Source organism: Giraffa tippelskirchi, chromosome 2 (assembly GCF_054371585.1).
Source record: "Giraffa tippelskirchi isolate mGirTip1 chromosome 2, T2T-mGirTip1v1.2.pri, whole genome shotgun sequence".
NCBI classification, from domain to species: domain Eukaryota; kingdom Metazoa; phylum Chordata; class Mammalia; order Artiodactyla; family Giraffidae; genus Giraffa; species Giraffa tippelskirchi.
The window spans coordinates 109763179-109780831 of NC_137276.1; the positions used below are offsets into that span (position 1 = coordinate 109763179).

The following is a 17653-nucleotide window of genomic DNA, read 5'->3' on the forward strand; positions in this document are numbered from 1 at the left end:
AAGATGTCAGATTAGCACATGAGAAGATCGTTAATCACAGGGACATACAGAGAGCTATGAGGGCACATTCTTCATTCCAGAGTTAGAGCCCTGTTGGGTACGGTGGGGACCCCAGGCCCTGGAGCATCATCCTCCCAGGCTGGGAACAGATACAGCAGCCAACTGCGAAGACAGCTCACCCATGTCTTAGATGTTAAAGGCATTTCTGGCGTGTGTTCCCTCCACTTTACTCCTGTTTCCAGAGAGAAATGGAAGCACTGTCCATGCAGACTCACACTAGAGTGATTGAAGAGGCTTCTCCACATCTGGGAGCAGCTCGAACGGCTGTCAGTCTTTAAACAGGGTTAAATGGGGGTATCTGTGCCTCGGGGCACTGCTCAGGCAAGGGACAGAATAAACTGATGTTCAGTCAGTTGTATGTGGACACATTGCATTAGAACTGTGTAGCATGCCAGGAACCAAAGGAGTGCTTACCATGTGATTCCATTGTGTAGATTTCTAGAAAGTGACAGAAGCAGGTCAGTGGTGCCCAGGGATGGGGCAGAGCAGGAGGGGCAGGAGGAAGGCCTGGAGCAAGGCAGGAAGAGACTAGAAGGCTGGGGGTGGTGGTTTTGTTGTTGTTTAGCTGCTAAATCATGTCTGACTCTTTGCGACCCTGTGGTCTGTAGCCTTCCAGGCGCCTCTGTCCATGGAATCCTCTAGGCAAGAATACTGGAGTGGGTTGCCATTTCCTTCTCCAGGGGATCTTCCTGACCGAGGAGGGTGTTTACATGTCCTGTGCCAGGACTCCCCCGATTCTGTGCTCTAACCCCATGCAGGGCTCTGTGTGTCCATCAAGCCTCAGCAGCTCACAGAAGAAATTGCAGGGGAAGCTAGGAGATGGTCGTAAGTGAATGACTTAAAACACCACAGCTGAGAACAAGAGAGCAAGTCCAAACTCCCAGAAGGGAGGGAAGGACATAGAGCAGACGTTAGTACTCCATGCAGCAGCGATGAGCAGCGAACAGTCAGAAACCTGGAGTGCTGCTTTGAAAAAGGTAATAAAATTGGCAGACCTCTGAAAGTCTGACCAAGACACAGGGTGCAGCCAGGCCAAGTCAGGGGAGGAGGAAAGGGTATCAGGGTCTAGTAGGAATGCACACGTGTGCAGATGGCTACAGTGAGAGTTACGGACACCATTAAAGCTGAGATGACATAAAAGCTTTGTAGAAACGTGTGTTTTCCTAAAATTGACTCAAGCATGTGTAAGAAATTTGAATGGAATTCCAAACATTAAGAAAAAGTAAACCAGTCACACCCTCACTCCCAAGAAGTAAATAAATTGGAGAAAATCAAAGAGGTGGCTGCAGAGAAAGAGGATGCAGCTCTTGCAGGAGACCCTTGAGTGAGTTCTCTGCATCTGGGGAGGTATCCTCTTCATACATTCAGTCATTTCTACAGATCAGAAATGTGGGGAAGGGCCCCAGCTCATCCCGTATCCCCAGACCAAGCCAGAAGGGGAAACAAAATGATGAGCTGTCCTCTAATCTAAAACATTCACGTATATGCCAAATTCAACATTATTTCTAATAGCTTGATTTTCTTCCAAATCTGTAACTTTGATCAAAATCTCATCATTTTTCATAGCACTTGACACTCAAGTGGGAAAGTAAGCCTGTCTTGCTGAGTGGTCACGGCAGCAGCCCTGTCCTCTGGGATCTCCATGCAGATGATTGAATCCTTGGTCTTTGGTGATTAACTCAACCCTGGAAGTGGGGGCGGGGCTGAACTCCCAGCCTCTGATCTTTGGTGCCCCTGGAGTGCGGCCCCTGCCTCTGGCAGTCATGTGGTCACCATGAACAGGGTCTGGGGGGCTGGCCTGGGTCTCACATGGGCAGGGCTGCCTCCCACAGACGGTTCCGGTTCCAGAGGGGTCAGGGCAGTGGGCGGGCTTCGGGTGAGACCACATTAGGGGGTGGCGGTGAGGGGTCCTGGGGGCTCTCACGTCTGGGTGAATTCTGTTGACTGGGCCATGGAAAGAGGTAGCATAACCTGTGCTCCGCGCAGAGCTGGGGAAGAAGCAGAGACTACCTGCCTGAGGGCAGCAGTGCGCGCGACCATGCAGAGCCCTGTCCCCCACCACTGCTTCCTCCCCCTCCCCGAGACACAGAGGGGGCTGGGGGCATCGGCTGTGAGCCCCTCTGCCGTGGGGAGGCTGTGGGGTCTGGGGACAGCCAGTTTTCACAGGGGTTTGCTGGGGGCGGTGGGCTTGTACGGCGCACACCCCACGCGTGTTTGCTGCTGGTAAAGTCAGCCCCTCGGTGCTCCCCATGAGGCTCGCCCAGGGAAGCTGAGCCAAGTGGGTGGACCACTTTTCACCAGGGTCTCCGTGGAGCAGTCGGGCCTAGGATTCGCCTGTGAAGCATGTGTTCAGAATTAACGACTTGTAACTAGTATAGGTTTCTGCAAGAGCAGGGTTTTCAAGTTTGCCCCAGGAGGCTGAATTCAGCTTAATGGGGCCTAAACCCCCTGACAAGCCTCTGATTTACATAAGAAAGGGCTCCCTGTGGGTTTCGTGCACAGTGAATCCTTCCCTCCTGTTCCTTGCTAGATAGGAGAAAACCTGTGCTCTAATTTCCTTCATAGAGGGTGGAGGGAGCTGGGGATTTGTCCAGTCAGCACACACTGAGCTGTAAGGCCAGGTCCCTGAATGCTGGGATGTTTTAGTATGCTAAACAGACGAATCCCTCCCACTTGGAGCCTGTTGATGGGAGAAGGTGGGGGACAGATGGTAAGATCTGCAGGGGTTCAGCAGAGAGGGCACCTGGTGGGCTCCAGTGGCAGCTGAGGGGGGTTGCCCAGAGAGAAGGACTTTGCACAGACCAAGGTGGGGGCACTGGGGACCCTTGGCTGAGGGCTGGAGCTCCGTAGGGAGCAGAGGATGCCCATGCTGCTGGCTCGGGGAAGGGGGTGTGAGGGAGGAGACCCCTGGAGCTCTGCAGGGAGCAGAGGGTGCCCCTGCTGCTGGCTCGGGGAAGGGGTGTGAGGGAGGAGACCCCTGGAGCCAGTGAGCTTTGCCCCCTGGGTGCTGGGACTTGGAACCCTGACCTGAGGCCATGGAGAGTGGCTTTCCTGCTGTCTGTGGGGCTCAGAGCAGTGGCGTGTCCATGAGGCAGTGTTGAGGTTGGTATTGAGACGAAGCCCTGGAGGGTTGGTGCTGTGATCTCACCCACACCAAATGCAGGGTCAGGAAGGTCGGTGCTGCCACCAGGGAGCAGGAAGAGACCAGTTTCCGTCCCTCTGGAGCTACTGTTTTTTATTTATTAGAAGTAATGAAATAAAGGTTTATTTTTTCTTTTGATTTTTCTCACAAGAAACATGGCTCGATATCTTTTTAGAACTAATCTTCGGTAAATGTGTCATCTTGGGAAACATGGAGGCAAAAGATCGTTCCAGCATAAAATAATTAAGTAGATTTTTCTCTTTAGAATTTTAAACTAAGTCAGTTATTTAGTGAAAGTCGCTCAGTTGTGTCCGACTCTTTGCGACCCCATGGACTGTGCAGTCCGTGGAATTCCCCAGGCCAGAATACTGGACTGGATAGCCGTTCCCTTCTCCAGCAGGTCTTCCCAACCCAGGGATCGAACCCAGGTCTCCCGCATTGCAGTCAGATTCTTAACCAGCTGAGCCACCAGGGAACCCAAGTCAGTTATTTAACTGCCTTTTAAATTGGTTAACACTTGTACGGAATGAGCAACATGCCCGCGTGAGCATGGTGCTATGGAGAGCCCAGGCCAAAGGGACCCCGCACTGAGGGCCTCTTCCTCTGCCTCCAGGTGGAATGTGGTGGGCATCCAGGGGTCCCTGCTCAGCATCTTCGTGGAGCCCATTTACTTCTCCAGCATCATTCTGGGCAGCCTGTACCATGGGGACCACCTCTCCAGGGCCATGTACCAGCGCATCTCCAACATCGAGGACCTGCCCCCGCTGTACACCCTCAACAAGCCTCTGCTCAGCGGCAAGTACCCCCGCTTCCTGACTGCAGCTTCCAGGTCTCAGGAGTAACACACCAGTGGGGGCTGCACTGAGGCGGGCTGGTGGTGGGGAGTGTTGGGCCATTAAAAAGGGGCAGAGGCAATGGATGGGTCATTTAAGTGGGTCCCTCAAGGTTCCCCTCTCTTGCCAGTTGAAAACCTCGCCATTTACAGGGAAATTAGAGCCCAGACTTGGCACCTGTGGGCTTTCCTCTCGCCCGTACTCGTGCTGCTGAGTCCTGCGTCCACTGTAGAGGCTTGCAGGTGCCATGAAGACTCCGCGGGCCTCAGCTGCCCGAGATGATGCTGGGCTGGCCCACAGAGGAGTCATGGCCACAGTGACAAGCTCTGCAGGAGGTCGGCAATGGGGCTGTGTGCCCGTGGCAGGCAGCAATGTCTCTCAGTGGGGACGTGCACCTGACCAGTGCGCCCTGGGTTACTGGTTGTTTATTGTTTTTCTTCTAGAATGTCAGTGGCTAGCAGTAAAGTGAACAAGAGCTTTTGAATTCAAGGGCCCTAACTTCTCAGTTCACCTTTACTTAAAAGGACACAGTTAAGGTATTTTTATCCTTTGGAAATATTGCTTTACCTACTTTTAAAGCTAGAACTAAAACCCTAACTGTGAACTAGAATGCCTCTTGGTGTGTGTGTGTTTTGCCGTGGTCTGTGGTCTTGCTACTAGCCCATCTCTAACTGAGAAAAGCAACGTGGAGCTTTGTTTGAAAGCATGTCTCTTAGAGCACATGGATCACACAGGAATCGAGAAAAAGTTGCTCCAAATTCAGTTTCACAGCTCTCTACTGTAAACTGTTATTTTCTTAGGAGAAAAAAGATAAAAGTAGACTGATAAAATTTGATGGTAAGTTGAAATTGTAGCATCCTTGCCATTGAACTTACACTGGTAGATGTGAAGTGGGTATACTTGGATATGTGTTTGCGTGTGAATCTCTCATGAGTCAGAAAACAGTTTTCCTTGTTCAGTCTGTGCTTTGTGTGTGGGGCAAGAGTGCTTTGATTCAATCAGCTGTCACTTGTCTTGAGTGTTCGTAGCCACTGAGAACATCATGTGTGGCACACGCGGCGCCAGGGGCTACTCAGGAGTCACTGCTGCCCAGTGCCCAGTTGGGTGACTCCAGGTGTGTTGCTCCACCACTTGCTAAAGGAGTGTCCTAGGCACTGACAGGCTTGCTCACCCATGAATTCAGGTGTGCTTTTATCGTGTCGTACGTGTACAGAGTGCATCTGTATCTATGAGCACATGCTGGAAAATAGTGTTTCACCATGTATGTTTGTTACAAACATGAACTTACAAATAAGGAAGATCTGTTCTTCCTTCCTCCTCCCCAGTATTGCCCTGAGGCCCACAGACACCATGCAGGGCATCTTCACAGACAAAAGGATTCAAGCAGGAGAAATCTGGAGGAGAGGGTGTCCGTGTCTCAGTAACTCAGGAGGTCACACTCCTTTTAAATGGGCCCATGGCACAGCCCTCAACTTTCTCACAGGGAGTCCCCACAATCAGTGAGTGGCCAGGTCCACCTGGGCTGTCCCCTCCCAGTCCTCCTGCTGTGCACACATGGTGCACAGCTGTGTGCCTAACAAGTCATGCCCTGTTTGTTGCTCTTTTTCACCTCATAGTTTATCACAGGTCATTCCCATGTTGGAAGGAGAATGCTGTGTAACAGCTGTGAGAGAACGGTAGTGTCTGCAGGGAGCGAGAGAAATAGACCTGAATGCCACACAGAGAAAGGCTGAGGTGACTGAACAAGGTTCCCTGGAAACTGGAGCAAATCTAGATGGACTTATTAAAAGGTTTATCGGCGGACTGTGTTTGAAAATGCCGTCGAGGTTAAAATGAAAATTTTCCTTTAATTTCAGCATGAAAAGTGTGTGTTTAAGAAAGAACTTCTTGGAGGTGAACCTTTGCCTTGGGCATTCACGTGATGCACTTTACCATGTGATGCACTTTACCATCCTTCTGAACTCTCTTGTTTCTCCTTTTCAGATTAGTTTCAAATCCAGCACCTGCAAGTTCAGGACAGTTCTGGCTCCTGACTCTCCTCCACTGGCCCCCAGGTCTGAGTTTCTCACTGGCCCTGTTTGCTGTCAGGTGAACCGAGAGAACTCAGTGAGGAAGACCAAGACGCTTGACTGTTGTGGTGCCTAGGCTCCAGGGTTGTGGTCACAGCCAAGCTGCCTGGGGTCGTGGGGTGAGACCCATGGTGCCAATCTTACTGCCAGCAGTGTCACAGAACAGTAACACACAGAGGAAGAGCAAGGTGGTGGGGTGAGGGTGTGGAGCTCACCTACCCCCAGAACAAAAGCCTAGGAAATGGAAAATTTAATGAAGCCCCAATCAGAAATAGATGGTTCAGTATCTGAAATTAAATAGCACTCTAGAAGCCATGGATAATAGATTGAATGACACAGAAGAACACAGAAATGATCTGGAAGAGAGAGTAATGGAACTCTCCCAACCAGAGCAGTAGACAGAAAGACAACGAAACAAAAATGAGTGGAACATACGGGATCTCTGGGGTAACATCAAATGTGCCAACATTCATGTTGTAGGAGTTCTAGAAGGAGAAGGGAGGGTAAAAAGTGTATTCAAGGAAATTATGGCTGAAAACTTTTCAAACCTAAAGAAGGAAACAGATATCCAGGTACAGGAAGCACAGAAAGTCCCAAACCAGATGAACCCAATCAAACCCACACCAACACATCATTAAAATGGCAAAAGCTAAAGAATTCTTAAGGCAGCAAGAGAAAAACAAGGTGTCAGTTACATGAGATCCTTGGTAAGGCTATCGGCAGCCAGAAAGGAGTGGCACAGTATATTCACAGTGCTGAAAGGGAAGAACATACAACCCAGGATACTCTTCCCAGCAAGATTATAATTTAGAATAGAAGAATAGATGAAGGACTTCTCAGACAAGCAAAAACTAGAATTCTAACAGTACTAAATGTACCCTAAAAGAATTATTGAAGGGCTTTCTCTAAATGGAAAAGAAATAAGAAAATATAGGAAAGAGAAACCCCCATTAGGAAAGGCAAATATGGAGTAAGACAATCACTTAACTAATCCAGTATGTAATTAAATGACCAAAAAATATAAAAGCAACTATGACTACGATAAACAGTAAAGGAAAATATATATGTGCACCCCAGTGCTCACAGCAGCACTGTTCACAATAGCTAAGATATGGAAGCAACCTGAATGTCCATCGACAGATGAATAGAAAAAGAAGGTGTGGTACGTGTATACAGTGGAATATTACTCAGCCATAAAAAGAATGAAATAATGCCATCTACAGCAACACGGATGGACCTAGAGAGTGTCATACTGAATGAAGTTAGCCAGACAAAGAAACAGAAATTATATGATACTGCTTTTTGTGGAATCCAAAAAGAAATGATACAAATGAACTTATTTACAAAACAAACAGACTCACAGACTGAGAATGAACATAGGGTTACCAAGGAGGAAGTGGGGGGAAAGGATAGTTAGGGAGTTTGGGATGGACATATACACACTGTTATATTTAAAATGGATAACCAACAAGGACCTACTGTATAGCACAAGGAACTCTGCTCAATATTCTGTAACAACCTAATTGGGAAAATAAGAATAGATACAGGTATATGTATTCAAAATAAATGATAAGTTAAAAAAAAAAAAACCTGTGTAGCTTTCACAGAATTCACAGATAGAGATACATGAAATTTTGTTTCCTTCCTACTCCATTATTGTAGTATTCCCTATAAAAGCTCATCTTAACAAAAGCAGCTGCTAATATTTAGTGATAATTCTCTGTGCTGTATTAGTTGTGTCTTTTGAGATAGGAAATTGATTATCTGACCTTAACATAGTGAAGACTTTGCAGGAGTGCTGCCTTCTATCTTAGGTAGTAATTTAGTTATGTAAACTATGTGAAAAATAATTTAAAGTACAGGAATGTTGTAATTTGATTGAGAAAACAAAAAAATGAAAAAACTAGACTTATTATATTTTCCATAGCAAGTTATGAATTAAAATGCTACTGTCTTAAATAATGCATTTTATAGTGAGTTTTGATATTATTTATAAGCATATTCATAAACTTTTAACAGTGAGTTGATGGGAAAAGAAGTGACACTGAATACAGTTACATATCATGATGCCCATATTTCTGTCCAATGGCAGACATGCTTTTCAGCTTGAAACTCATAGAGTATGACAATTTCCATTCATGGCAAGACAGATCAATCACAAAGAAATGAACATTTCCCCTTATTCAAACTTGGTTAATGTTTTTCACCCATTTGTCAGTTCTGAGGAATTAGAAATTAGTGTGAACCCCTAATATCCCTCTGAATGGCAAACATTTTAATGTATATATAATTTTGATTTAACTATTTGTAAAACAGTTTATATTGTTATCAGATATAGTAAATATTCAACTATAATTGACCAGAAAAAAACAGTAAAGGGATAAACATGGAAGATGTAAAATATGGTATCAAAAACACAAAATGTGGGGGAGGAGAGTAAAGAATGTAGCTCTTTCGGAGTGTGTTTGAACTTAAATGACTTATCAGTGTAAATCTAGTAGATATGATTATGGGTCAACACATGTGAACCCCAAGGTAACAACAAATCCAAAACCTACAATACATACACAAAAATAAAAAAGGAACCTAAGCATTGTTTTTGTTTAGTCACTCAGTCATGTCCAACTCTTTTGTGACCCCATGGATTGCAGCCATACTACTAAAGAAAATCATCAAACCATGACAGGAGAAGCAAAAAGAAGAAAAGAACATAGAAGAACTATAAAAACAACTGGAAAACTAGTAACAAAATGGCAATAAGAACGTACATATCAGTAATTACTTTAAGTGTTGATGGACTAAATACTCTGATCAAAGGACACAGGGTGGCTAATTGGGTAATAAACAGACGCTTCAATATGCTGCCTACAAGAGACTCAATTCAGGGTAAAACACACACAGACTGAAAGGGGATGGAAAAAGATATACAAATAGAAACAACAAGAAAAAGAAGATAGCAATACTCATATCAAACAAAGTAGACTTTAAAACAAACACTATTAACAAAGACAAAGAATGGCATTATATAGAGATAAAGGAAATCAATACAAGAGGAGGATATAACATTCCTTAACCATGTATTGACTAGAGATGTGTTAATATGCCTTTTGTTACCTGAATGTTATTAACTGGAGTGTTTCAATATTTATTTACATAACAAATCGCCAGCCACAGGCATTAATTTCTGCAACCCCCCCCCAGGTCAATAATATGTTAACATATACAGGAGCACCTAAATTTATAAAGCAAATACTAACAAATGTAAAGGAGCAAATTGACAGTAATACAATAGTAGGTGACGTTAACACTCCACTGACATCAGTGGGCAGATCAGAAAGAAAATCAATAAGGCAAAGGTGGTCTTAAATGACATTAGACTAGTTGGACTTGACTGATAGCTATAAGACATTATGTCTCAAACCAGGAGAATATACATTCTTTTAAGTTCACATGGAATGTTCTCCAGAATAGATTACATACTATGTCATAAAACAAACTTCAACAATTTTAGAGGGCAGAAATTATATCAGGTATTTTTTCTGCCCCATAGTAGTATGAAACTAGAAATCAACTACTGATAGAGAAACAGAAAGAAAACAAATCTGTGGACACTAAACAACATGCTGCGAAAAAAACAATGGGTCAATGATGAAATCAAAGAGGAAATCAGAAAATACTTGAAATAAATGAAAATGGAACACAACCTTCCAAAATATATGGGATGCAGCAAAAATAGTACTAACGGGAAGTTCATGGCAATACAGCACTTCATCAGGTAAGAAGAAAAATTTCAAATAAACAACTTAAGCTGCCATCTAAAAATTAGAAAAAGAACAAAATTTAGAAAAAAGCCCAAAGTCAGAAGGAAGGAAATAATAAAGATCAGAGAGAAAAATTTAAAAATAGTTTTCAAAAAGCAATAGAAAAGATAAGTGAAAGCCAGAGCTGGTTTTTTGGTACAGACACACAAACTTGATAACTTTTAGTCAGTCTCATCAAGAAGAAAAGAGAGAGGATCCAAATAAACAAAATAGGAAGTGAAAGAGGGGAAATGGCAAACAATACCACAAAAATCCAAAAAATCATAAGAGTACTATGAATCGTTATATGCCAACAAATTGGACAATCTAGAAGAAATGGACAAATTTCTATAAGCACATAGCCTGGCAAGATGGAGTCAAGAATAAACAGACAATTTGAACTGACCAATCACTAGAAGTGAAATTGAATTTGTAATTAAAAAAAAAAAACTAGTAAACAAAAGTTCAAGACCTGATGGGAATTCTACCAACCATACAAAGAAGAACCTCTATGTATCCTTCTTAAACTACTCCCCAAAATTGAAGAGGATGAAACACTCCCAAACTGATTCTACGAGGCCGCCATTGCCCTGATACTAAAACCAAAGATACTATAAAGAAACAAAACTTTGAGCCAATATCTTTGATGAATATAGATGGAAAATTCCTCAACAAAATATTAGCAAACCAAATCCAGCAATACATTAAAAGGATCATGTACCATGGTCAAATTGATTTACTTTAGGGTCACAAAGATGGTTTAATGTTCACGTGTCAGTCAGTGTGATATACCACATTAACAAAATGAAAAATAAAAATCATATGATCATCTCAATAGACTCAAGAAAAGCATTTGAAAAAATTCAACATGCATTCATGATTAAAGCTTTCATAAAGCATAGAGGAAACATATCTCAACAATATAAAGGCCATTTACAACAAACCCACGCCAACATAATACTCAATGGTGAAAAGCTGAAAACTTTCCTATTAAATTCAGAAAGAAGACAAGTGGCAACATTCTTGCCGCTACCATTTAATACAGTTTTGGAAGTCTTAGCCACAGCAATAAGACAAGAAAAAGAAATAGAATGTACCCAAGTTGGAAGGGAAGAGGTAAAACTCACTATTTGCAGATGATCTGATATCTCTACAGAGACCCCTAAAGTGTCCACCCAAATACTATTATAACTAATAAGTGAATTCAGCAAGGTTGCAGAATCCAAGATTACTGTACAGAAATCATTTTGTTTCTGTATGCTAATAATGGCTTCCCAGGTGGTGCTAGTAGTAAAGAACCCACCTGTCAATGCAGGAGACATAAGAGACGCAGTTTCAATCCCTGGGTTGGGAAGATCCCCTGGAGGAGGGCATGGCAACCCACTCCAGTTTTCTTGCCTGGAGAACTCCATGGACAAAGGACCCTGGCAGGCTACCAGTCCATAGGGTCGCAAAGAGTTGGACATGACTGGAGCAACTTAGCACACAGCACACACACTAATAATAAAGTATCAGAAAGAGAAAATTTAAAAAGAATTCCATTTAAAATTGCATCAAAAAGAATAAAATACCTAGGAATAAACTTAACCAAGGATCTGAAAGACCTGAAAATTATAAAGCGTTGATGAAGGAAATTGAGGATGATGCAATGAAATGGAAAGATATCCCATGCTCTTGGATTGGAAGTATTATTATTATTAAAATGGCCATTCTATCCAAAGACATCTACAGATATAATGCAGTCTCTATCAAAATACCCATGACATTTTTCAGATCTAGATCAAATAATCGTAAAATTCTCTGGAACCGCAAAAGACCCTGAATTGGCAAAGCAATCTTGAGAAAAAAGAATAAAACTGGAGGAATCATGCTTCCTGACTTCAGACTATACAGCAAAGCTTCATTAATCAAAACGTGTTGTACTGGCACAAAAAGAGATGCATGGATCAGTGCAACAGAATAGAGAGCCCTGAAACTAACCCACAGACCTGTAGTCAATTAATCTTTGAGGAGGGAAGCAAGAGTATACAATGGAGAAAAGAAAGTCTCTTCAGCAAGTGGTATTAGGAAGGCTGGACAGCCACCTGTAATCAGTGAAGTTAGAACACACCCTCACACCATACCCAAAAATAAACTCAAAATGGTTTCTAAAGACCTAATTTTAAGAACTGAAACCATAAAACTCCTAGAAGAGAACCTGGGTGGAACCCTCTTTGACAAAGATCATAGCAGTATTTTCTTGGATCAGTCTCTAAAGAGGAAAGAAAGAAAAGTAAAATTAAACAAATGGGACCTAGTTAAACTTAAAAGCTTTTGCATAGCAAAGGAAACCATCAATAAGATGAAAAGACAACCTACCAACTGGGAGAAAATATTTGCTCATGATATAACTGATCAGATGTTAACATCCAACGTGTACAAAAAGTGTATACAACTCAGTACTAAAAAACAGACAAAATATGGGCTGAAATCCTGAATAGACATTTTTCTAAAGAAGACATGGATGGTCAACAGGAAGAGATGCCCAGAATCACTAGTTATTATTGCTGTTGTTCAGTCGCTCAGTCGTGTCTGACTCTTTGTAACCCCATGAACTGTAGCATGCCAAGCTTCCCTGTCCTTCACCATCTCCCAGAGTTTGCTCAAACTCATGTCCATTGAGTTGGTGATGCCAACCATCTTGTCCCCTGTCGCCTCTTTCTCCCCGTGCCCTCAATCTTTCCCAGCATCAAGGTCTTTTCTAATGAGTCATCTCTTCACATCTGGTGGCCAAAGTATTGGAGCTTCAGCAGCAGTCTTTCCAATGAATATTCAGGGTTGATTTCCTTTAGGATTGACTGGTGTGATCTCCTTGTTGTCCAAGGGACTCAAGAGTCTTCATCATCACAATTTGAAAGCATCAATTCTTTGGCACTTAGCCTTCTTTATGATCCAACTCTTACATCCATACAAGATTACTGGAAAAACCATAGCTTTGATTTGGTTGGCAAAGAGATATCTCTGCTTTTTAATACACTGTCTAGATTCGTCCTAACTTTCCTTCCAAGGAGCAGCAAGCATCTTTTAATTTCATGGCTGCAGTCACCATCCGCAGTGATTTTGGAGCCCAAGAAAATAAAGTCTGTCACTGTTTCCATTGTTTCCGCATCTATTTGCCATAAAGTGATGGGACCAGATGCCATGATCTTAGTTTTTTGAATGTTGAGTTTTAAGCCAACTTTTTCACTCTCTTCTTCGCTTTCTACCATTAGAGTTGTATCATCTGCATATCTGAGGTTGTTGATATTTCTCTCGACAGTCTTGATCAACTTGTGATTCCTCCAGCCCAGAGTTTCTCATGATGTACTCTGCATATAAGTTAAATAAGCAGGGTGACAATATACAGCCTTGACGTACTCCTTTCCCAATTTGGAACCAGTCTGTTGTTCCATGTCCAGTTCTAACTGTTGATTCTTGACCTGCATACAGGTTTCTCAAGAGGCAGGTAAGGTGGTCTGGTATTCCCACCTCTTTAAGAATTTTCCACAGTTTCTTGTGATCCACACAGTCAAAGCTTTAGCATAGTTAGTGAAGCAAAAGTAGATGTGTTTTCTGGAATTCCCTTGCTTTCTCTATGATCCATCAGATGTTGTCTATTTAATCTCTCATTCCCTTGCCTTTTCTAAATCCAGCTTGTACATCTGGAAGTTCTCAGTTCATGTACTACTGAACCTAGCTTGAAGGATTTTTAACATTACCTTGCTAGCATGTGAAATGAGTGCAGTTGTACAATAGTTTGAACATTCTTTGGCATTGCCATTTTTGCAATTGGAATGAAAACTGACCTTTTTCAGTCCTGTGGCCACTGCTGCTGCTGCTGCTGCTAAGTCGCTTCAGTCGTGTCCGACTCTGTGTGATCCCATGGACTGTAGCCCACCAAGCTCCTCCGTCCATGGGATTTTCCAGGCAAGAGTACTGGAGTGGGGTGCCATTGCCTTCTCCGGGCCACTGCTGAGTTTTCTAAATTTGCTGATATATTAAATGTAGCATTTTGACAACATTATCTTTTAGGAGTTGAAATAGCTCAGCTGAAATCCCATCCCCTCAACTAGCTTTGTTTTTAGTGATGCTTCCTAAGGCCCACTTGACTTCACCCTCCAGGATGTCTGGCTCTAGTTGAGTGACCATACCATCAAGGTTATCTGGGTCATTAAGACCTTTTTTGTATAGTTCTGTGTATTCTTGCCACCTCTTAATATCTTCTGCTTCTGTTAGATCCATACCGTTTCTGTCCTTTATTGTGCCCATCCTTGCATGAAATGCTCCCTTGGTATCTCCAGTTTTCTTGAAGAGATTTCTAGTCTTCCCCATTCTGTTATTTTCCTCTATTTCTTTCCATTGTTAACCTAAGAAGACGTTCTTGTCTCTCCTTGCTGTTCTCTGGAACTGTGCATTCACTTGGGTATATTTTTCCCTTTCTCCTTTGCCTTTCTTCTCTTATTTTCTCAGCTATTTGTGAGGCCTCCTCAGACAACCACTTTGCTCTCTTGCGTTTCTGTTTCTTTGGGATGATTTTGGCCATCCTGTACAATGTTAGGAACCTCTGTCTGTAGTTCTTCAGGCACTCTTTATCACATCGAATCCCTTGAATCTATTTGTCATGTCCACTGTATAATCATGAGGGATTTGGTTTAGGTTATATCTGAATGCCCTAGTAGTTTTCCCTAATTTCTTCAGTTTAAGCCTGAATTTTGCAATAAGGAGCTCATTATCTGAGCCATAGTCAGCTCTTGGTCTTGTTTTTGCTAACTGTATAGAGCTTCTCCATCTTCTGCTGTAAAGAATATATTCAGTCTGATTTCGTTATTGACCATCTGGCGACGTCCATGTATAGAGTCATCTCTTGTGTTCTTAGGAAAGGATGTTTGCTAATGACCAGTGTGTTCTCTTGGCAAAACTCTGTTAGCCTTTGCCCCACTTCATTGTGTACTCCCAAGTCCAAACTTGCCTGTTATTCCAAGTATCTCTTGACTTCCTACTTTGCATTCCTGTCCCCTCTGATGAAAAGAACATCTTTTTTTGGTGTTAGTTCTAGAAGGTCTTGTAGGTCTTCATAGAACTGTTCAGCTTCTTTGGCGTTAGTGGTTGGGGCATAGACTTGGATTACTGTGATGTTGAATGGTTTGCCTTGGAAATGAACTGAGTTCATTCTGTCATTTTTGAGATTGTACCCAAGTACTGCATCTAGGACTCTTGTTCACTTTGAGGGGTCCTCCATTTCTTCTGAGGGATTCTTGCCCACACCAGTAGATATAATGGCACATGGAGGATTGAACCCTGTCTGAAGTGCCTCCCGTGGAGCCGCATGTTCTGTGTCTGTCCTGGGGTCTACTGCCCTGCCCTGCCCAGATGTCCTCTTTCCCCTGCACCAGAGTTGGAGCTCCCCTCTTGTCCTCAGGGCGTGTTGCTTGGGGTGGGGGCACTTTCCCTTCCACCCACTAGCCCTGTTGTCCTGGGGGTGAGGCTGGCTTGGTCCCCTATCCTCTGGGCCAGGTTGCCAGCCGCGTGCATATCACCTTGTGGACCAGAGCACCCAGTATTTCGCCTAAGTTGGTGCTTTAAACATCCCCCCACCATGAGCTGGTGTAAGAAGGGGGTCTGATTTGGCCTGAGGTCCACCATGTGGAGCCTGTAGTCTCACGATCTGTGTCTGGGATTGGGGAGCTGAAGACGACAGAATGGGTGTGTGTAGCCACCTTGCCCTCGCAGACTCATGCTGCCCACCCCCTCCGTCAGCCCAGGGGCCTCTTCTGATGAAATGAGATGGACGTTCCCACTCCAGGGGCTGCAGGCCCGGGACACACGGCCCGGCCGACGGACTACATGGCCATTACTGTGCTGTGCACTCGGTTTCCTTCCCGTTTAGCTCTGCTTGGGGTTTCTTGTGTTTGCAGAAAAGAGGCCACACTCAGTCCAGATTATAACTACACGTTGTCCCGGCCATTTAATGAGTGAACAGTAGCCTCTGTAACAGGAGCCGTAGTCCCCTAGGCCGGAGAAGGCAATGGGACCCCATTCTAGTACTCTTGCCTGGAAAATCCCATGGATGGAGGAGCCTGGTGGGCTGCTGTCTATGGGGTCACACAGAGTCGGACATGACTGAAGCGACTTAGCAGCAGCAGCAGCAGTCCCCTAGGCATCCATTACTCTTCACTGTGTGTGTGCTGCATCTAGTCACACCGTGTGTGGCACAGCAAGCAGCCTTACAAGGGGAGCAAGAGAAACACCAGCGCCAGCAGCCAGGTTTCCTGAGTTTCCCTTGGGTCAGTTACTAGGCCAGTTCATAGTTTCTCATACTTCTGCTCTAAAAGCTCTGACTCAGCACGCTGGATATATAGCAGCAGAGACACTCTCAGGACCGCCAAGCTGTTGCTGCTTTTACTGTTTTCTGCATGGTGGCCTGTGGTTAGCTCGTTACCCCAGTTCTCACTTTGCACTCCTTCCGGGTGTCTGTCCTGCAGGAGTGTTGACCCCAGAGACTCAGAGACAGGAGCTCCTGGCCCCATGTGGGCTCCCTGCCCCAGGAAAGTACATGGCTGGTACTAGAACCCTGGACTGGCTGCTGTCTTGTAGCTTTATTTTCTCCATTCTTGCTAAAGATGGTAGTTTATTTACGGTGAGGCTCCCATGCCGACAGCCAGACAGGAGTCAAGCTGGACTCTGGACTCTTGGTCTAGACAGACATGGGTCCAGGCTCTCCTTGTACTCGCAGGCCCGTCCCAGAAAGAGGCTCTGGAGGCCATGCCAGCTGCCTCTGTTCATCAGCCAAGACATTTACTCACAAACGTGAATGAATGGCCATCAAACTTCTGAGGAAAATAAACACAGAAGAGAGTGATCTATATGAGAAAACACAGCTGAGAAAGTAACTCTGAGGACAGAGAGGATGTAAGGAATAAGCCTTATTAATACGTGTTTTTAGTAAGTACAGAGATCACACGTTAATTTGGAAAGCACTTGTGTAACAGATACTAAGGCAGACAGCAGTGGTCAGGCTGCTGGTGGCTGCTTTGGGGGAGGACTGGGGACAGGGGCAGACTCTGGGGCCAGAGGCTCAGTTTATTGAGGGTTTGCTCACTCTGTTAGATGTTCTATAATTTAGTTAAAGCATTTATGGAAAGTGAAATAATTCAGGGCTCATGTCTTAGAATGAAAAAAATGATTCGTTCAGCAGTTTCATGGAGAAGGCAGAAACCTTGAAAAACCATGAAAATTTTCTCAGAACTGGGTCTGTCTCCCTAGCGGCTGTCGAGTCCCCCACACCAAGCTGGAGGCAGGCTGCTGGGGAGGAGCGGCCCTGGGCACCTGTGAGGGACTGCACGAGGGACTGGCCTTGCTGGGAGGATTCCGCAGGCGGGTGCTGTGTACACCTGAGAAGACAGGCGGGTAGACAGGCTGGGGCTGCAGGAGAAGTCACTGGAGGTCAGGACGAGCGCGCCTCTGCTCTGTGCGTGAGGTGTGTTCTCCACTTGGCCTCACCGGGGGCTCTCACCCCTTCCGTGGTTAGGCTCTTCACTGCCTCTAGGAGGAGGGTGTGCAGCCAGTCAGGCAACTGGACCCCCCGTGTGGGGCTTGGACAGAGACCTCAGAGGTGGCCACTGTAGCCAGGAGGACTTGTGAATCAGAATGAAGATTGGCAGGGCCAGGCAGTTCTGTGGACAAATGACTCGAGGGGATGTGCACCTCTTATTCTATACTCTTCCTGGGGAC

General features: G+C 44.6%; 1 protein-coding gene across 23 annotated transcripts in view; it reads left to right on the top strand.

Annotated features, from left to right (window-relative positions):
• ADARB1 (adenosine deaminase RNA specific B1) overlaps positions 1–17653 on the top strand; it is a 113771-nt gene that overhangs the window by 89607 nt on the left and 6511 nt on the right. For 18 of the 23 annotated variants that reach the window (XM_081570180.1, XM_081570182.1, XM_081570172.1 and 15 more), the window contains one exon: positions 3816–3997. In XM_081570180.1, the coding sequence (XP_081426306.1) occupies positions 3816–3997 (182 nt within the window). Of the gene's footprint in view, positions 1–3815; positions 4002–17653 lie in introns of all 23 variants that reach the window. The other 5 variants (XM_081570177.1, XM_081570170.1, XM_081570165.1 and 2 more) reach the window with 1 other exon arrangement.